The 22,238-nt window shown below is 34.1% G+C and overlaps 2 protein-coding genes and 1 long non-coding RNA gene across 3 annotated transcripts; 1 reads left to right on the forward strand and 2 right to left on the reverse strand.

The window, feature by feature from the left end:
- The first annotated feature begins 5,648 nt into the window (after positions 1-5,648).
- Positions 5,649-8,540, forward strand: LOC145584939 (uncharacterized). The gene is made up of 3 exons (XR_014100456.1): positions 5,649-5,866; positions 7,234-7,311; positions 8,156-8,540. It is a non-coding gene; the product is annotated as an uncharacterized LOC145584939 (long non-coding RNA).
- A 12,000-nt stretch (positions 8,541-20,540) lies between these two features.
- Positions 20,541-21,137, reverse strand: LOC145583918 (uncharacterized). The gene is made up of 2 exons (XM_081640868.1): positions 21,002-21,137; positions 20,541-20,917 (listed from the first exon to the last, which is right to left on the reverse strand). Exons 1-2 carry the CDS (start codon positions 21,135-21,137, stop codon positions 20,541-20,543), a joined length of 513 nt encoding a protein of 170 aa, XP_081496994.1.
- A 34-nt stretch (positions 21,138-21,171) lies between these two features.
- On the reverse strand, positions 21,172-21,882 carry LOC145583919 (uncharacterized). Its single transcript, XM_081640869.1, has one exon. The coding sequence runs from the start codon at positions 21,880-21,882 to the stop codon at positions 21,172-21,174; it is 711 nt and encodes a 236-aa protein (XP_081496995.1).
- Positions 21,883-22,238: the final 356 nt, after the last annotated feature.

Here is a 22,238-nt window from a genome sequence, read left to right on the forward strand (position 1 = left end):
TAATTTTATTTAAAAAAAAACAAAACAAAAAAAAAAGAGAAAGATAAAAAGGTCACGTGGAGAATATGATTATGCTAATTGTAAGACCCTTAATAATCGTGCAGGGGCATGATGCACGGGTGCGCTTGTAAATAGTATTGTTAACTCCATGGTGTAGTTAATTGTGTCGTTTGTAAGTTTGTAGCATTATATATATGATATATTATGTAACTAAGTACCTACAAGTTATATTTGGTTCCAATGGATGGGCCAAAGGTTCCATTATTGTGTTAATGTCATTCCAGTGTTCACTAGTATTTGATGCTATAACAAAATAAAGCTCTATAGGGGTGAGTGCTTCCTATGGCTGGGTGCGACCATAGGTACCTCATTGGCTTGGTCCATGGGGCATGGTGCTAGCATGGTATGGGGCATGTTAGACCTTAGCACGGTTATTAGCTTAATACTTAGTGGGATTGGATGCGTGACTTGGTGCGGGGCTATGCAATGCGTAGGCTATGGTGTCGTAGCACGCATAGGTGCCTTGGTGCTTAGCTCAAAGCTACGGCTTGTGTGTGAAATGACACTATCTTAATAGTACTAGCTATGGTGCATGTACGAAGTCATATGGTTGGATGTTGTCCGTTAGACATTGCACTATGGTGCGAGCTTGTGCGAAGTATCTCTTGGGGCTCGGCTATGGTGTGTGGCTTGCGAAGCAACGCGGCTCTTGGGAAGTGTTGCGACGCTTGGGCAAAGCAACGTTTCGCGAGCAAAGAGACACGACGCTTTCCAAGCGATGTGATGCTTGCGAAGCAACACGTCGATTGGCGAAGCGGTGCGTTGCTTGGGGAAGCAACGCGATGCTTGCGAAACAACACGATGGTTGCGAAGTGATGCGTTTCTTGGGGAGCGACGCAATGCTTGGCGAAGTGGTGCGTTAGTTGAGCATGCACAAGTAACGGTTGTGTGGTCAGACTACTTGGTACCTACTCATTGATGCGTGTGTTGGGCACACGCCAAGGTAGTTATCCTTGATGGGTCAGCGTTGGTCACCAAGGGATGCGTCAGTTGGTGAGATGCCTATGGTGGCATGGCTGACGGTTAATAAGTGCAAGTGATAGGTTGTTGTTGGTGCGAACAGGTGTGATGCTTCGTAGAAGCGCTGCTAGGCAGGCTATGCTTTGGATAAGGACGGTTATGCTTATATGGGTTATGTTTATCTGTTGATTAGTTTAGCCAATTGGAGGCGTTGCATGGATGCCACTTGGCATACATGCACGCTCATGTCTATTCGCCCAAGGGAGGGGGTTGTTCTCCCATTTGCCTATAAATAGAGGTCCTTGGGGGTTGTCCAAGGGATCCAACTAGAACCTGATCATTACGCAAACACTTGTACTTTGTCTGATCATCAATAAAAGATATTGTTATCTTTGGTATAATCATGTGTGTTTATATTGTAAAAATTCTACAATGTCATTCTTTAGAAATGACACCACAATTTGCTGATGTGGCTAAATCTGATTGGGCCGTATTTTGTATTTTTATTATCATTATGAATTATTTTTAATGTCCATAATGTATGAAAATTGTATTCTTTTTTGTATTTTTTTTAATACATGTATTTTTTTTAGAAATACATAATTATAAATTATGAAAAACTTTTTTTAATAATAAAAATTAATTTTCGAATTTATAATTATAAATCATAAAATTAAATTCGTTCATCATCTACGTCAAAATTTTTCATCATTGTTTATCATTGTTCATCATCTACGTCAAAATTGTTCATCATCGTTTATCATTGTTCATTATATTGTTCATCACTCATCATCACTTATCATCGTTCATCGTTCATCATTCATCAATCATACCATAGATTAGCCCCCCATTCCCGAATTCAATGCTAATTGTTGATAATTTCGCAAATAATTGCTAAAATCGTAATAAAATTTCGAAAACAATTGTGTTTTTGCATTTTGTTTTTTGCAATTTTGATTTTAGGTTTTCGTTCATAAAAAAATCTCAACAACAATCGCATTTATAATTATTTGCAAATGACGAATTCCGCTTTAAATGGTTCGAAAATATGATATATGTGGACTCAAATTGTGCAATTTTGTCAAAGAACAAAGAGTATCAAGTTTGTAGAAGATGAAGTGGTCGCATTTTTTTAACTACTGATAAATGTACTCAAATTTTCTTGAACTTATTTGTGGTTAGGTAATGACCTAAACTATCTTTGGTCATTACATAAGAAAACAGTAGTCTTTTTTATATTATGGTATTAACCTTATTATATTATGGACCTGACAAAAAATTAAATTATGATATACGTTTACACTCTAATATAATATACTTATATTTTTTCAAAAATATATATATATATATATATATAATATACTTATATATTTGTAATAGGACCAAAATTACAAAGAAATTTAGTCCATACTTACAATATACACTCAACCCTTCTCTTAGACCGTCGCTGTCTCTGATTGTGTTTGGGAAGAATATTAAGTGGAGGTTTATTTTTATTGGAAGGGGTTATTAAAATTTCTTTTGTTGTAATCATTGGTACTATGTTATATGATATATTTTCCACAAATACATATCTTATATTAGGGAAATTTTATTTAAAACTCTTTGTTAATCACTTGTTATTCAGATTTTATTTGCCATTATCAAGTTTAATTGTTTAAATTATTATTTATAATATATTGGGTAGATTTTCCACAAATTAATACTCCTTAAATAATGCCTACAAATGGTTTCAAAAAAAAAAGCAGTAATGCCTATAAACGCGTTTTAACATCTTTCCATTAATTTAGAAAAATTGTCTATTGTAACTGAAATCTTTGTTAATTATTTATATTTTCTTAAACTCGTATTATACAAGATAATTACCATACAATATTTTTTAAAAACTTTTACCATATACGGAGTATTATATTATTGTTTATAATATATTATATTATCAGACTAATATTTTGGTAGAATGATCCTTTTAGTGAATTAGTGTTACAGACGAAGTATTAGTAATAATTCTCAAAAAAAAAAAAATAAGGCAAAACAGGAGGACATAGATCTGAACCAACAGAAAATTATCATAGGCAATAACCAAATTATTAACAGGTCAGAACCTAAATAATTCCATATTAATAACCAAATTATTAACAGGTAAGAACCTAAAACAAAGTTAATGCCATAAAAAACATCGAACCAAAGAAAACATACACACAATGGTTATTAAAACATTGTATAAACGGTCACTTGTACACAAAATTAATATATATTTATGCAAGACTTATTTCTATAAACTTGTATAAACGGTCACTTATGAGATTTGTGCATCAAAAGCGTTCATAAAAATGTTGGTAGGAGTATAGACGTTTTTTATTTTTTGTTATTACTTGTTGTCTATATCAAAAGGTTTTGTCAAAATATATATATATATATATATATATATCAAAAGATTTACTAGGATAATATTTCAGGGGATTTTATCAAGATTGGATCACTTTGTAACTACAAAATATACTAGTTTGAAATATCAAGGTAAGATAATTGGTATTGTACCTTACGATTTAAGACGATAATTTATTTTAAAAAAAATTTAATTAGGAAGCATAGCCACTCTTTATCCTGAATATAGTCATATCAAAATTGAACAATAGTAAAAACCTTAAAAATGTAATGTGATATGGAACAAAAAAAAAGAAGTCTACATCAAGATATTGCTAATCTTGCTCATAGACACTATATGAAATTAATTTGTACACCCTCTGTCCCCACATCTATTTCAACTAGGATAGACATATACACAGGGAAAGCTAAGACCAACTCCAATAGTAACTAAGTTTTCAACCTAATCTCTTTCGTCTTTAAGGTCTGTTCACATTAGCTTAATTTCAGTTCACTTCATTTCAACTCCAATCAGTTTAGTTCAGTTCAACTCCTAATTTCCTTCTCTCATAAAATATTAATTTCAGCTATATTCAATTTAGTTCAGCTCCTAATTTCCTTCTCTCATAAAATATTAATTTCAGCTTGTAGGGAATATTTCAAGCATCCCACACTTGAGCCCCACTGTGATCATACACTTAAGCATGGTGGCGTCCAAAGGGAAGGAAGCTAGAGCAAAAGAGTCGCCAACAAGTTTTAGGAACTTGTAAACCGTTCACAGGGTGAAGGTTACACCCCTTAACGATCCAGGAGATCGTTAACTCCAATAGGTCTGGAACCATGACTGGAAGTTCAGGGATGAAGGTACAAATCTAACCTAAAAAAGATTGAACCTGCCCTAAAAATAGGCCTCTACTTTATTCTTCTCATATCCATGTGCGCTTTCTGACTAACATGAAATCAATAGATTAACCCTAAACTTGTTTATCTATGTTGGTTGAATATTAATGCACAAACAAACCTATTATTGGCAATCACTTGAATTATAATTATATTAGCCTAAACAAGATTATTAATTATCTTATTAAGCGTGATTACAAGTACAAATTCCCTTTAAACATGCATAAAAGGTGTGATCAAGCAATAACAATAATAATATAACAAGCAACAATAATAAAAATCATCATAATAATCATGTTAACAATAAAGCATAATATTAATAGCAAGATCCTAGGCATGATACTAACAAGATTAATAACAAATCCTAGCATGTCACTAAACATTGAAAATCAAAGCTTTAGCCCTAACATGATACTAACATGATATTAGAAAGAATAGGAAGCAACCTATAAACATACATGATATTAGAAATTTTAATTAACCCTAAACATGATAATAGGAAGCAATAAAACATCCTAACATGATACTAGGAATCAACAAAATAATCTAAGCATGATTTCTGTATCAAAAGATCAACAAAGCAATTAAATTACTTACTTGGATGCCTCGTACCTCTTTCTAATAACAAAATACACACGTTAGTAACTTCAGGGAAAATAATAAACAAACAATTAAATCAAATAATTAAAATAGGGATTTGGAACCAAACCCTCAGAAATTATCAACGTTTCACGTCTAGGGCGAAGGCAACTTCGAACTTGGCTTGGTATGTCTAGGAACTTGTGAACGCGATATGATGTATTTTGAAAAGGGCTAGGCTTAGAAAAAGAATAGAGAGAGAATAAGCTTTAGCTTAGAGAGAGAAGACACTAGTGGAAAAATTGTCATTTGTAACACCCTATTTGTAACGGGCATGATAAAATCCGTTACAAATTGTAACGGGCAAAATATTTGATCGTTACGGAAAAACTTATTTGTAACGGGCAAATAAATGTCCATTACGAATAATTAATAATTAATAATTGTAACGGGCAAATAAATGCCCGTTACGAATAGCTATTAATTGTAACGGACAAATATAAAGCCCGTTACAACTAAATAACTCTTTTAGGGTTAAAGATCTATTCCAGGCCACTTCCCCAACCGCATTTCTTCCTCACTCCTCTTCTCTTTCTCTCTCCTCAAATCACTCTCTCTTTTCGCATTTCTCTTCTTCCTCACTCATCTTCTCTTTTTCTCTCCTCAAATCACTCTATCTCTCTACTCTGTAATCAACACTACTCATATCTCCTTCTTATTCACTCTCTTCCTGTTCTTCGAGCTCAACAACAATGGCGGCGACTCCATTGTCAGTCGAGAAGACCACATTTGGAAGAGAGTACAAGGTTAGAAATCGAGCTTGCTGAAGTCGAAATGCCTGGACTTATGTCTTGTCGTACTGAATTTGGTCCTTCTCAACCGTTTAAAGGTGCTAAGAACTGGATCTCTTCTTATGACTATTCAAATTGTTGTTCTTATTGAGACTCTTACTGCTCTTGGTGCTGAAGTTTGTTGGTGTTCTTGCAACATCTTCTCTACCCAGGTATAATTTCATTGAATTTGGGTAATTTCTTGATTGTCTTTGGGAATTTCAGATCAGATTAATGTTATCTTTTATGTTTTTTTTTGTTTGATTTATAATTGAGATCTTAGAATAGAGAAATTTTCCTTAATTTGTATCAATCTAATTACGGATCTGTTATAGTAGTACATATGATTTTTTTTGTTGGATGTTCATATTACCTGGTTGAGTAATCTGTTCGAACTACATTCTTACTTTTAGGTTTACTGATTTGATTTTATTCATTTCATAAAATTATTGATTTACATTGCGATGATTATATGTGTGTGAATTGTTAGTTTTGAAGAATTTAGTTGAGAGAAGGGAATTGGGATACAGTGCACTAGGAATTTTGAATCTCAAGTTTGTATTTTTATTAATCAAATTGAAGGTGCAGTTTTCTCCTCTGCAGTTTTTTTTTTTTCATTTTTTTTCCAAATTAATTGATTGATTTTACATGTTTAATTTGATTTTTTCCATTGGGTGGAAATAAATCATAAATTCATAATGTTTTAGATGGATTTGAATTAAGATTCTAATTTATTTCTTGCTGAAAATTCCATTTGATTTTTTATAAATAAAATCAAGGTTAAAGCTGGTAACACGATATTGTAATTATAAAAGAGTGTTATAAATAATACTGTAATTGTAATAATATTGAATTGTAAAATATTTATTTCAGGAATAAAAGGGAAAAGTCAGTGATAATCGATCCGGCTTTATAAAGTCTAAATAAATCACAGATTTGGTGGGCTGTTAAATAAAGGGGTCTTCCCAGTTCTTTTAAGTTGTTCACATGTTAATTATTCTCTAATATTTTTTATCTAATTAATTGCAAATTATATTATTTATAGTTATTATTTATATGAGGTACTCCATTCTTTTAACTCCTATTTTTCTTAAATAAAAAGGAACTAATCTATTACACATTTCTAGTAGACAAAGACCTCGCTAATAAAAATGATTAGGATGATAATTACTGAAGCAAACAGAGTGATACATGCATTTGGCACTTGTACAAGAAATTAGAAGAAAAATAATAAACCAAAAAAGAAAAAAAAAATCTTTTTTGAAAATGCTAACCAGCTAATTTCTTGGTGGACAAAGGTTTATTAGTTCTTGGAATGTTTCATTACCATCTCTGCTAATTAGTAGTGATAAGGCTAACAAACCTGTATTATTGGCAATCATAATTCTAACAAATTCTCTATAATCATGTGGTTAGTTTATTTTAGAACATTTTATTACATGTGTTTAGTTTACTGTTTATTTTGATGCATTCATTTCTGCACTTGCATGACTGGGAAGTGTGTACAGCACTATTAATGAGTGATTAATTGTGATTGTAGGTCGAATCCTGTTGTCTTCCCTTCAGTTCAGCATTATGAAGGTTCTTGTGAGGGACGGATCAGGGAACTCTTCCGAAGGTAACTTCTAAATGTCTTGTTAAAGTGACAACATGCCCTTGCTTCTTGAATATATAGCTTCAAAATTCAAGCTCCTGATTTTTTCTTTAATTAATAAGTTTTAGTCACTTAATTGTTAGTAAAATTGATGTATAATGAAATTCAAACTGATGTGCGCTTAGATTATTGTTTAATGTGAATGTGGTAGTATGAGTTCATTTATTGTTAGAGATGTGAATTCAGGTTTTTAACCTTTTCGCTTTTTGATTAAGGCTTTACCAAATTGAGTAATTGATGCTGCAATATTATTTGAATTGCTTGTTGTCTCAGTCTTAATTTATGGTTGAATGGATTAGTATAATATTGCTGTGATTGCCATAATATGTATGAGAATAATGATTGGTTTCTGATTATTATGTTGGTGGTTGATACGTTAAATAAAGGGGCGTGTGTTCCATTTAAGTCTAGTGCAGGGATTGATTAATCAACTTAGCTTGTTATTATAGCAAATTGGAACAAATAAGTTCCTTTTGTGCGTTTAATCTGGTTTCCTATCGGTGATTTTCTTGGCATGATGCTCCTCCATGTTGTTTTGATAAACTTCAGTTGTTTGACATCCAGATCAAAACATTAAATTAGGCTCATTTGCCTACTACATATGAATCCTCCTGAATAATGTTTATATAACTCTGAGTTGTGTAGGAGAGAAAAGTGATTTAAATCGAAATACAGGTATTGTAGTTACATTTCTAATTAATCACTAGAGTAACCTTTCTTTGTTAATCTATGTAAAGTTTTTCTATGTAGCATCAATGATGTTTTACTTTTATTTTCTAATCTATGATTTTTTTTTTATATTTTTTAGGAGGTAGGAAAGTTCTATTGATGCTGCTGAAGACAGAGACGTTGGTGACGAAGAAATCAAGAATGCAGTGTTAATCCTTTTAATGTTGAGGATAGAGATAGAGAAATGTCCGAGACATCATTTACCAAAAGATTTACTATGGCTCAAGAACTGCTATTCAGGAAAAGCTTGATGAAGCTCTTGAACAAGAATTTTGCAAACAAAGTAATTGGCAGCATACTTTTTCTTGAACTTTTGACCTTATTGTCTTCATTTAAGAAGGCTCTAACTTATTTTCTGAAATTTTCCTTTAATCTATGTAGTTATGTCTCTTGGTTCAATAAAGAAGAATTTTATTTGAAATACAATTTGGTGTATATGTTATGTTTGATAATATGTTTGTGGCATGAAATATTTGGATTTGTTAAAATTATTATAATAATTTGGGTGGTAAATGGAAAGAAGAATAGGGGTATTGTAACTAGCACCTGAATTGCTAGTTACAAATGCCCCTAATTTTTTGTCTTATTCGGAGATTATTCGTAACGGACATTGTAAGTTCCTGTTACGCATAAGTAGTTATTCGTAACGGGCGTTTCTGGTGACTGTTACGAATAACTATTTATTCGTAACGGGCACTAAAAATGTCAGTTACAAATAACTACTTATTCGTAACGGACATTGTATGTACCCGTTACGAATAAGTAGTTATTCGTAACGGACATTTTTAGTGTCAGTTACGAATAAGTAGTTATTCGTAACGGACAGTGCCCGTTACGAATAATAATGGTCATCCGTAACGGTCGCATACGTAACGGACGCTGCCCGTTACGGATGGGGCCTTTTTGCCCGTTACGAATGACCTTTTTTCCACTAGTGAGAGATATGATTGGTGATTGTTGATGATTGAAAAAGGGGTGATATGACCTCTATTTATAAGGAAAAAAGAGGGTCGAAGGAGTAGAAAAGAATCCGATATCGAATCGAAATATAACTCGTCGGTCAGCAGTTTTTGCAGATTTTGTTTTTATCATAACTTTTGATTCAGAAGTTCAAATAAGTTATATAATATGTCGTTGGAAAGATCTTGAAGTATACTTTCTAACCCAATTAAAATCTTTTGTAGATAAAATGATATGACTGAAATAGTGGGACGGTGTCAGTTTTGGATAGAGTTTCGTATTCCTTTCATATCTTTTTTGTTATAGCTCGGAATTAATATTATAATATATCATTGGAAAGATAATTTCAAGATCTATCCAACCATATAAGATTTGAATAAAAATTATGAGGCACAAAAATGATATATGACTGTCTTTGAACATCTTTAAATTCAAATAGAATTAGGACTTAAAAAAGGAAAGTTTTACAAAAGGAAAGTTTTTGTTCAATTTCAAATTTGTTAATTTTATCTTTTCAAAAAGGAAAATTATCGAAGACCAACGCTTGTCGATCCTTAAAGCTCGCTTGAACTTTGCTGTTGTTGATGTTGTGGGGGTGATGACAATCCTCTCTTCTTTAGGAATAGTTGCCAACACAACTCTTGAATGATGTACAACAATCCGATTTAGGGAAAGTTGTCAATGCTTCGTAAAATCCATCCTAGGAAATGTTGCCACGATGAAGTGACAATCCGTATCTTGGAAATTTTGCTAAAATCCAATTTTGGGAAAAGTTGCCAATGCTTCATAACAATCTATGATAAGAATCTTGCTACAATCGACAATCCACGTCTTGGAATATAACTCTTGAAAAAATCCACCTTGGAATTTTGCCAATATTATGCGGCAATCCTTTTTAGAAAATATTGCCACAATTGACAATCCGCGTCTTGAAACATTTGCAAAAAAAAAAGTCGATTCGACAATCCCTTTTTGGGAAAATTTTCCACTACTGAAATGAATGACAATCCACTTTGGGGAACCTTTGCCCAAACGTTAAGATGAATAGAAACCTATGACAATCCTTTGGGAAATTTTTCCATAGAGAACTTGATGCATGACAATCCAATCTCGGAAATATTGCCAAGGATTTGATGAATGTATGACAATCTGAACTTGGAAAAACTTGCCACATAGAGAAGGAGCACGACAATCTATGCTTGGAAACATTTCCGTTTTGAGATGACAATCCAATCTTGGAAACATTGTCGAAGATTTGATGCTTGTATGACAATCCAATCTTGGAAAAACTTGCTAAATAAAGAAGGAGTATGACAATCCATGCTTGGAAACATTGCCAAAGGGGATAATCCAATCTTGGAAACTTTGTCGTTGAAGAATGATGCTCGACAATTCACTCTTGGAAATATTGTCGTTTTGGTGATGTGCTTCTTTGTGAACCATTATTTCGGTGCTTGCGATGAGCCAATACTTAGGAGCTTTAAGCTAAGTGAGACGATCATTTGTCAGGTCAATCACTTACTACGATTGTAATCGAGCCGACTATTAATCATGTCAATTTGCTTGTAGGGGCTAACTGCCATACCAAGGAACCCAATCAGTCAATATGACCATTTGACTCTAGTTAACTTGCTAAGTTGTTTGCGTCCTTTTGCTTTAAAATTTTTGTAAAGATCACCTGTCTGTCTGGGACTTAGTGTGCCTGCATTTATATTTTGAACTATAGGACTTTGCTCATGTCTTTAAGGTTGACTTTGTGTGATTTAATGCTATTTCCTGACTCGACGTGTAACTCGATGTACTCAAATCGACTCGTGTGCATAGACTTAACTCAATGTGATAACATGACATGACTCAATGTGTACATGACTCGTGTGTGCGTTGTGTTGTGATGTGTTTGACTCAAAATGTAGAAAAGCAAAAATTTTCCGTCATTTTTGTGGAGGGTACCAACTTTCTCCCGAAAAAGAAAGACGCAAAAAAAAGAATCGAAGTGTTTGATGATGCATGTTGAATGAGCTTAGTCGAATGTATGCATTGATGTTGTATCTCATAGTGCAAAGATTAGTTCATCCTAGGCTATCTCAATTATTGACTCGATGATGAAAGTATTTGGGTAACTTAGGCACGGAGGCTAAGTACTTCATACTTTGTGATGCAATAAGAATTATGATAATGAGTGATCTTGATATAACAAGGCGTGCTTCATCGTTGTGTTAAGATTTCATGACAAAGGGTTCCTATGAGGTAGGATTATTTGTCTATGTATCTGTGATGTGTGTGAAAGTGAACTAAAGCTAGGCTGCAAAGGCTAACGGTATGGAAAAATATTATTTCAAGAAGAGTAAAATGATGGCGACTCTTAGGCTAGGTAAGCTAACGATGTAAGGATCAAGCCCCCAAGTCTAGCTCTAAATGGAAAGGGATGAGCATCGGAGATCCCTTAATATGATCAATTATGAACGTAAATATGAATGTATTTTTATTACGGCCGCACCTCAATGTGAGGTTGCCTACGTATCCGTTAGGAATCAGGCCGAACGTAGCTCTAGCCGAACCTCGCACAAGTGTGTGTATACCTCAAAGAGGTCTTTTAAGGGTTTTAACGTGATTAGGCTAAAGGTTCGAAGAAGAAGGCTCAAAACCCTAGATAAGCCCCTAAGGTGTGCAATTTTGCTTTTGAAATCTTTATATTATTATGCTTGAGGTTTCTCACTCTTGAACTCTTTTTGTTTATTATTTTGCTCTCTTTTTGCTTTTATATTTTTTTTTATTTTGACAAGTGTGGGCAATCCCGATCATGCGGTCTATCACTCACTTGGCATTCATGTTTCTCAGACACGGTACCTAGCACTCGATAAGAGACGCAATCTGAGACGTGTTCTTACCAAAGATATATTCATATCAAAGACATTGGAACACTTGCCCTTTTGTACACTTTTATCATTTTGCTTATTTTAATTTTTTGAAATTACTCAAGCTTTTATTCTTTGAAAATTGCATAAATTGCACACCATCCCATCCCAAGGTTAGGTAGATGTGGGTAGAAAAATAAAGGTCTATCGTTAGACGAGGCTCAAAGTGGTTTATCAAGAAAGGATTGCATATTTAAAGAGTGAAAGGTGATATGATAGGCTACAAGGGGTGCCTCGAATCATTGGTATACCTTGTGCTTAGTTCGACATGAATTTTTATTTTTATTTTTATTTTATTTTTATTATTTTTTTTTTTTTTTGAAATGCAATGCAATGATCATATGCAAGAAAAGAAATGCTCATTTTATTAAAAGGGTAAAAAGGAAAAACCTACAAAGTAAATCTAAGGAAAATAAAAAGGTACCTATGCTAGACTTATTTGGGGATAGAAAAAATAAAAGAAAGAAAAAGAGGTCATAAGATCTTATCGTTGAAGCTCGCCTTGTGTCTTCTGCTTGATCATCACCCGGTCTTCTTGCTAGCTAGAGGCAATGGGATCTTATTTTCTTCTATGAGGTCTTGAATGAGATTTTGAAATCGATAACATTCATCCGTGGTATGACCCTTTCCTTGATGGTACTTGCAATAAGAGTTGGGATTCCATCTTGAAGATCGCCTTTCTAGCGTTGGATCTTCAGTGGGGCCAATAGGTTTGATTAATCCTTAATCATGTAGACGATCGAAAGCAGCATCATAAGTCATTCCAATTGGCGTGAACTCTCTTTTTGGTTTCTTTTTAGATCCTTGATTATCCATGGCTAAGACACCGTTATGGTCAAAGGTACTAACATTGTTACTAGAGTAGGTGTTTTTGGAAGAAGAAGGATTGTCGTTCTTCTTTCCTTTCCAGCCACTGTTGTTACTACTGTTAGTAGCTTTCTGTTTTGCAAGGTCATCTTCAATTTCAATACCTATGTCGTAGATGGCCTTGAAAGTATTCAAATTATGTTGATATTTCAAATGCTTCGAATACTTGTCTTGAAGGTTCTAATGAACATCCTTACAGACTCCTTTTCAGTAGGGTCCTCGGCCATATGAGCGGAAGTTTCCCTCCACTTGTTAAAGAAAGAGGTGAACCCTTCATTTTCTTTTTGCTTTAGCATCTCAAGTTGTCTATGGTCTGTGTCGACTTGGATGTTGCACTTATATCTATCTATGAAAGCGTTTACTATTCCGTCCCAAGTAGAGGTTTTTTCTTTGTCAAGAGAAAAGAACCATTGTTGACAAACGGTTTCAAGAGATAAAGAAAACAAAGAATGAAAGGCTTTCCTATCAGTCCCCTTAATGTTCATTATGGTTTCAAAGGCCCTTAGGTGGAAATAAGGATTGTCAGTTGGTTTAAACTTAGGGATGTCATTGGCATTGAATTTCTGCGGAAGAAGCTCATTGTCCACTGAGACTCCTTGTGAGCTAATGCCCTGGAATTTATAGTCACTGGAGAGTTTGCCCAAGCTTTCTTGCATGAGCTCCATTTGTTGTTGCTTCACAGGGTCATTGATTTGAAGGGCCAGAGCCTTCATCAATTCGGTTAAGTTGGCCACGTCCTTCCTAAGTTCTTTAACTTCTTCCTGAGACGCCATTATCTTCTTAGCTTTTCTTTTCCGACTGATGGGTTTATCAAAAAGTAGTACTTGAACAAAGGTGTTGTCCTTGATTAATCTCCCTTCTCTCCTTGACCAAGTGCTGTGAAAAGGGAAGTTATGGATACTTTTTGTTAATTATTTGACTCAAGCTCTATTCAACATACAATAAATGGGGAAAGATCATGGAAGAAAGAAAAGAATGATAGGTATGGAGAAATCATGTAGAGAGTGAAAAAACGATGTAGATGGAGAGATATGAAAAAAATTAGGAATAGAATGTACCCCCAACTCAAATGACGGAAAAAATCGACTCATGCATGAACCTAAGACATGGTCATGGTGACATATTCACAAAGTGTGTGCTAAGACTAGTGAGTGTAGGTGACATGTTTGACTCGTGTCATGACCTTGGGACTAGACTATGTGACTAGACTAACTTAAGGACTAAACATGACTATTGTCATTAATAAACTGATTAAACTGATTAAGCAAACTGATTAATTAGACTCGTCGTGAAGACTCGAGCAGAAACACGGAATGTCGCCGAAGCAATAGGACTGTCGCGAAACGCTAAAGACCAACGCCAGACGACAACATTGTCGCCTGGCGCCAATCACTAGCACGTGGTGCTATAGTCCAAACCTAGGCGCCATTGCTGGAACATTGGTCTGTGACTGTTTCCAGTATTTTTACTCCAAAGGGTCAAGCCTAAAGTCGTACTATGTCAAGTTCGATCAATTTATTTAGACTTTAATTAGTTATTAATTAATTAATTAATTTAGCAAAGGCCTTTAGTCTTGGATTAATTCATTTAAACTCATTCACAAGTCAAACAAACGGTTAGTGTAAACACATATAGGCTGTGCACAAGCAAATAATGCACAAGTAGTCAAATAATCACAATATGATGCAATGAGTTTGCAACCTAACCATGGCTCTAGTTCTCTAAATTTCAGGATATGGGTTAGTCAAAGAGGGTCCATGGTTATGAGTTCGGATGCACCGCGCCGAAGCCTTACCTTTGGAAGGGTTGGCGCGAGTGGATGGGACCCCGCGAGTTAAACTTGCTTCCACGGTTTGGTGAATTTAACAAACTCAGATGTACCCTTCGTTGCCAGGAGTGTTCGATTGGGTAGATGGAGCGTGAATCCCCAGAGGGTTATGGCCATATGTAGAACACATATGGGTTTCAAAAAAAGGGAAAAACTCAATCAGGAAGTAAAACCGAGCAAACGGTACTAAGAAACTAGTCGAAACAAGAAGGTAGATTTCTGGCTCGGTATTGGAAGAATTCAGCGCGAGAAAATAGCGTATGTCGCTAGACGATGCTATTGTCGCCAGGCGACAGCGCCATCATTCGGCGCTGACGCTGTTTTCTTAGCGCTAATTCCTACATGCCTAGGCAGCTTTCTGCTCTTGAATTTTCTAGTTTTTTTCGTAGCGTTATTTCGACTTTAGTTGTGAAAGATATTTCCCTAATTTCCTACGTGTAAAAATCCTATGTTTTTGATGCATTACGGATGGTCTTTCCAATGCGAACCTTTTAATGCTTATGCCAATAATGTTAATCAAAATTACGCACATAAAATACTTAGAACTTTTCGAGTCTCATCCACTCATTCTAAATTATTGCAAAAATAAATTTTAGGAATTAAAATAGAAATCCGTCACCAGCGGAGTCGCCAAAAAACTGTAGGGAATATTTCAAGCATCCCACACTTGAGCCCCACTGTGATCATACACTTAAACATGGTGGCAACCAAAGGGAAGGAAGCTGGAGCAAAAGAGTCGCCAACAAGTTTTAGGAACTTGTAAACCGTTCACATGGTGAAGGTTACACCCCTTAACGATCCAGGAGATCGTTAACTCCAATAGGTCTGGAACCATGACTGGAAGTTCGGGGATGAAGGTACAAATCCAACCTAAAAGAGATTGAACCTGCCCTAAAAATAAGCCTCTACATTATTCTTCTCATATCCATGTGCGCTTTCTGACTAACATGAAATCAATATATTAACCCTAAACCTGTTTATCTATGTTGGTTGAATATTAATGCACAAACAAACCTATTATAGGCGATCACTTGAATTATAATTATATTAGCCTAAACAAGATTATTAATTATCTTATTAAGCGTGATTACAAGTACAAATTCCCTTTAAACATGCATAAAAGGTGTGATCAAGCAATAACAATAATAATATAACAAGCAACAATAATAAAAATCATCATAATAATCATGTTAACAATAAAGCATAATATTAATAGCAAGATCCTAGGCATGATACTAACAAGATTAATAACAAATCCTAGCATGTCACTAAACATTGAAAATCAAAGCTTTAGCCCTAAAATGATACTAACATGATATTAGAAAAAATAGGAAGCAACCTATAAACATACATGATATTAGAAATTTTAATTAACCCTAAACATGATACTAGGAAGCAATAAAACATCCTAACATGATACTAGGAATCAACAAAATAATCTAAGCATGATTTCTATATCAAAAGATCAACAAAGCAATTAAATTACTTACTTGGATGCCTCGTACCTCTTTCTAATAACAAAATACACGCGTTAGTAAATTCAAGAAAAATAATAAACAAACAATTAAATCAAATAATTAAAATAGAGATTTGGAACCAAACCCTCAGAAATTATCAACCTTTCACGTCTAGGGCGAAGGCAACTGCGAACTTGGTAGGTGTGTATAGGAACTTGTGAATGCGGTATGATGTATTTTGAAAAGGGCTAGGCTTAGAAAAAGAATAGAGAGAGAATAAACTTTATTTTAGAGAGAGAAGAGAGATGATTGGTGATTGTTAATGATTGAAAAAGGGCTGATATGACCTCTTTTTATAAGGAAAAAAGAGGTTCGGAGGAGTAGAAAAGAATCCGAATTCGAATCGAAATAAAACTCGTCGGTCAGCAGTTTTTGCAGATTTTTTTTTATCATAACTTTTGATCCAGAAGTCCAAATAAGTTATATAATATGTCTTTGGAAATCTCTTGAAGTCTACTTTCCAAACCAATTAGAATCATATTAAAATCTTATGTAGATTAAAAGATATGGCCGAAATAGTAGGACGGTGTCAGTTTTGGATAGAGTTTCGTATTCCTTTCATATCTTTTTCGTTATAGCTCGGAATTAATATTATAAGATATCATTGGAAATATAATTTCAAGATCTATCCAACCATATAAGATTTGGATAAAAATTATGAAGCACGAAAATAATATCTGACTGTCTTTGAACATCTTTAAATTCGAATAGAATTAGGACTTAAAAAAGGAAAGTTTTAAAAAAGGAAAGTTTTTATTCAATTTCAAATTCTTTAATTATATCTTTTCAAATGGATAATTAAGATCTTTTTGAAACTTATAAAAACTTCTAATAAATCCTAATTAGTTTAGGAATAGGATTAAACCTTTAGACCCTCCACATGATCATTGGGTCGTAGGTAAAATCCGGTTTGGGCCCGGTTTAGTATTTTGGCCATAACTTCCTCATTATTCATCGGAATTGGGATTATAATATATCGTTGGAAAGGTCTTTTCAAGCCCCATCCAAATACACCATTATTTTACCCTTGTAATAGACCAAACTAGACTGGATTGGACGTTTTTCATAAATAGAGTATAAGAAGAAATATTTTGGAAAACAGAAAGAAGTATTTTCATTAAAACGACCGTATCACAAGACTTTTCACACTTCACCTTGTTCGATAATCAAATGACGTGAAAAGTATTCATCACTGGGTTTGGTTTTGGGGAGACACATTTGGGTGTCTACACAGCTATATTCAGTTCAGTTCAGTTCAGCTCAATTTAGTAAATGTGAACAAACCCTTAGTTAGTGTCTCATTGATTAGCTACTACCTTGTGACATGAATGAGCATTAATTTTGTAACTAGAATTAAAAATTTGTTTTGCCAAGCCATTTTCATAACTGAGCTTCAATAGTCAGGTTAAAGTTAAGGCGAGAACCATTATTATTTTGACAGACTAATCAAAACAACAAAGCAAGAGTGTGTTCCGTTCATATGGTTTTCATTGATTTGAACTTATTAGACCTTATTAAAACTTATTTTAGTTTAAATATTGTACAAAGGTAACCCTTATCCGAACTTAGTTTATTTGAACTGAACTGATTCAAACTAATCTAAACTTATTATACCTGAAATAAGTGAAAATAAGGTTAACAGAATATATCCCAACTCACATACTCAATAACATCACCTTACATAATGAAATTAACTTTAAGTCACATAAATGCTCTAGTGAAGTAGATTGAAATATAGATCATAACAATAAAAAAAAATTGATCATTCATTGATGACCAAGATAATTATTACTCTAATCTACTTATGATTCTACAATTGAAAGTGAAAAAAGAAAATAAGTAAAACTCTACTTATGAACATGGCAGGATTTGATAAAGAACAATATACTAATTTAGGAATATCCCAAAATTATAGCCACTAATTTATATGTCTAAGATATCAAAAATATTTTTTCCAAAATATAATAAGATAATAATCCCATAAATATTTTTTGCTAAAATGATATGATAAAAATTTCAAAAATATTTTTTTCAAAATATAATAAGATAATGATACCATAAATATTTTTTGCAAAAATGATAAGATAAAAATTCCTTAAATCATTTTTTTGTTATACGATTAGCGTAAAATTGTGATTACCTGATGCAATTGTTAGGTAATTCATATGAATGTCTTGAGAACGAGCAGATTCCAATTAAAACATAAAACTTAATTTTTTAGTTAATGACAAAAACTAGTACAAGTACTAATGAATGCCTTACACACAAGCATATTCCAACTACAAGTAATAGCCTAATTAAATATAACTAAAACTTTAAGGTAATGACCTAAATAAATACAGGTAATGACCTAACTAAATACAGGTAATTACATAATCACAAACATATTACAAAAATCGCAAAACACAATTCTGGATGAAACTGTGCGGAAAAAAAAAAACTCGAACTCTAAATTGAAGAGCAAACCCTCGTTATCCATTGACGTTAAAAAACTGAAAATTCTGCATTTTACATCATCATAACACACACTCCTAAGGCTTTTCCATTCTCAAAACTATCAAATAAAGTGATTTTTACATTAATCAAAATCATTAATCGAACCCTAAACGAAATTTGTACCCGAATTTGAATGGGGTTTTGGACGGAATTTTGGTCGGAATTGTGGTCAGAAAGATTATACATTAATCAAAACTATCATGAATGAAGAACAACGAAGAACAATGATGAAATTTTTTTTTCTAAATTGTAATTCTAATTTAATTTTTGAAAATGATTTTATTAAGATAAAAATAGATTTTAAAAAACTATAATTACGTATTTTATAAAAAAAATACACATATTCACAATTATACATACATGTATAGTATAATTAGGTATTTAAAAATAAATCGACCAATTATAACATGACACTTCATCATGTTATGGTGTCATTTTTTAAAAAATGACACCATAGAATCATCCGTTTATATTATTTAAGTATTGCTTCCGCGTGAAACTTGTGAGGCTATTCTAACCTCGTAGGCTTTAGAGTAAGGCTGACTAGGGTCATTTCCTAGTGCTGCATAACGCGAAAAATTGCACTGTGACACTAATCATGATCATCATTCTCAGATCAAAATATAAAAATATAGGGAAAAAAAAGAGACAACAAAAGCACGTAACACATCGCAGCCAAAAATTATTGGAGCAGCTTTGATCGAACACTCGATCGGATAGGCAAATATGGTCCAATTTGGCTGAAAATTGGTCACATGGTTTACGAAACATAGAGCTGCAATCTGGATGGTGTGATAGGCCAAATGTAGTCCTCTAGTTTGTCGAGAATAGAGGCTGGACAGAAGCTCCATTTTTTAGTTGTTATGTGCGGCTTTGCGGGGCTTGAGTTGTGTAGCTTCAAGTTGTCGAGTTTCGAGTTGTTGGGCGTGGCAATACTTCAATATGTCAAAGCTTAGGTTGTGAGGCTTCTGAGGCTCGAGTTTACAACTCCAATTTGTCAAGTGTTGTGTTGCGAGGCTTGAGTATAACTAGTATGTCAAGGTTCGTTGTGACGCTCAACATGTAACTCTAAGGTGCAACTCCACGCCGTCTCCGTTACGGAGGGATGATGGATCTCCCTGGAACAGTGAAAATCAAAAATCTGAAAAGAAAAAAAGAAAAAAAAATCATCGCCAAGGCATCAATGAAGACACGAGTTCTGTGGCGTGGCTCTAGCAGCTCCACCATGGCATCAAAGTCGTAAGTGTTATGGCGTGACTCTAGTAGCTACTCCATGGCATCAAAGTCGTAGATGGTATGGCCGCTATGGCGTGACTCTAGTGGCTCCTCCATGGCATCAAGGTCGTGGATGTGTGGCATGACTCTAGCAACTTCTCCATGTTATTGATGTCATCTAGAGCACCCTTATTCATGAATATATAAAAAATTGTTCATGTTACTATTCATATAAAAAAAATACTTTCTCTCTCATACACATAAACCAAACAAATAATTTCCAACATCCTCCTCTTAACCATGAACCAATAAACAATTGTTCATGTTACTATTCACCTACCCCCCCCCCCTCAATTTATCTTTTTACTAAAAATAAAAATACATACATAATTAACAATATATTAATCTCATTTGTTATGTAATTTATTGTTATTACCGTAATTAGTTACGTTTTTAATATTAGGAAATTACAATTAGCATTATTTGCGTGCAAAATTAGCTAAACTTATCATAATTAGCGTTGTTAATTGTCTGCAATTAGCGTAATTAGCGTTATTAATTACTTCGTTAATTAAAAATACAAATTTTTTATTAATAGAAAATTTGAAAAAAAAAAACAACCATAGTGCATTAGACATAGCACATACTTAACAACATAATTGAAATCTAATTGTTATTGTTCTCGTTACGCCTAAATTTCTTCCAAATGTGCTCAACCAAATCGTGTTTTAATTGCAAGTGAGCTTGTTGATCTTCGATCTCTGTTCTTCGTTGCAAATATATATTGATGTCTACCACACGCTCATTACGATACTCGAAGGCATCCTCGTTATAACCACTTTGGTTGTCAATGAAGTGAAACGTGTCAGAGTTGTTCAAATATGTATCTCGTTCATCTTTAACGATCGTGTTGTGCAATATGATGCACGATAACATAATTTTGTGAAGTATTTGAACATCCCAAGCAAGAGATGGTTTTCTAATTATAGCGAATCGAGATTGTAGAACTCTAAAAGCTCGCTCAACATCTTTCCTCGCTGCTTCTTGATGTTGTGCAAACAATTTATGTTTCTGAGTCTAAGGACTAGTGATAGACTTCACAAAAGTAGCCCACTTGGGATAAATACCGTCAGTAAGATAATATCCCTTGTTGTATTGATGACCATTAACAACAAAGCTCACAGGAGGTGTACGCCCCTCTAACACATCCTCAAATACAGGAGATCGGTGTAGCACATTTAAGTCATTGTAAGAACTCGGCATCCCGAAGAAAGAATGCCAAATCCACAAGTCTCGATCAGCAACAGCCTCTAATATAAGAATGGCTACCCCTTTTCTGCCTTGATATTGTCCTTTCCATGCCGTCGGACCACTCCCAGTGCATATAATAAATGCTTCCGATCATGCCTGGAAATCCACGCTCCTCTCCTATTCGTAGTAGCCTTTCCATATCATGACCATTTGGTCGTCTCAAGTACTGATCACCGAATTGGTTGATGACACCTTCGGTAAAATTTTCTAATGCCAACTTCGCAGTACTTTTGCTTATTCTTATGTACTCATCACAAGCGTCGGCGGCTAAACCGTAAGACAGGTGCCGAATTGCTGCGGTGCACTTTTGTAGTGGAGACAAGCCTAGACGGCCAGTAGCATCTCTCTTTTGTTGGAACCATGTATCATTTTCTGTTACTGCATACATAACACGTTCAAAGATATGCTTGTGCATTCGAAATCTACGTCGGAAAAGGTCACTTGGGTAGACTGGAACTTCTGCAAAGTAATCATTGTACAACCGCACATGACCTTCTTCACGTCGTCTATCACCTCGAGGAACAGATTTGCGCGAGCGCTGTGGTGGAGGTGTTGCCATCGAGGCTAGGATTGGGAGGTAAGTGGAGGTGACTGTGTCAATCATGTCATCTATTTCCCTCTCTTCTCGAGCTAATGCTTCCCTTCTATCCTCATTTGAGCTATTAGTGGAGCTTATATTAATTTTGTAGGAATCCATTTTCTTCTTGTGTTATATGAAAGAGTAAAAGTTGTTAGTTTCATAATTAAATTATGGTTTTAATGAAGAAAGGTTGCACTTTTGCAGGCGTAGTTTGGATCTTATATAAAAAAAATGATCAATGATATGAATGCACAAGTGCATCACATGAAAATTAAATAAAATTTTATGTAGATTTGACAACTCAATGAATTCTGAAAAGTCATCACATGGAAGACCATTACATGTAATAAATGGATTCTGAAAAGTATTTACTTTGACTCTGAAAAGTATTAATAGACTTTGGAAAAGTATTCCAATAGAGTCGTCAAATCAAGTGGATTCTGAAAAGTACCTATTGAAAATGACTTAACAAA

This window comes from Chenopodium album, chromosome 16, assembly GCF_948465745.1.
Source record: "Chenopodium album chromosome 16, dcCheAlbu1.1, whole genome shotgun sequence".
NCBI classification, from domain to species: Eukaryota; Viridiplantae; Streptophyta; class Magnoliopsida; order Caryophyllales; family Amaranthaceae; genus Chenopodium; species Chenopodium album.

Coding starts and splice junctions, on each gene's coding strand:
- LOC145583918 (XM_081640868.1), bottom strand. CDS start 21,137: ATGCCGAGTTCTTACAATGACTTAAATGTGCTACACCGATCTCCTGTA. Junction 20,918..21,001: donor GGGATATTATCTTACTGACG/GTATTTATCCCA, acceptor CACAACATCAAG/AAGCAGCGAGGAAAGATGTT.
- LOC145583919 (XM_081640869.1), bottom strand. CDS start 21,882: ATGGATTCCTACAAAATTAATATAAGCTCCACTAATAGCTCAAATGAG.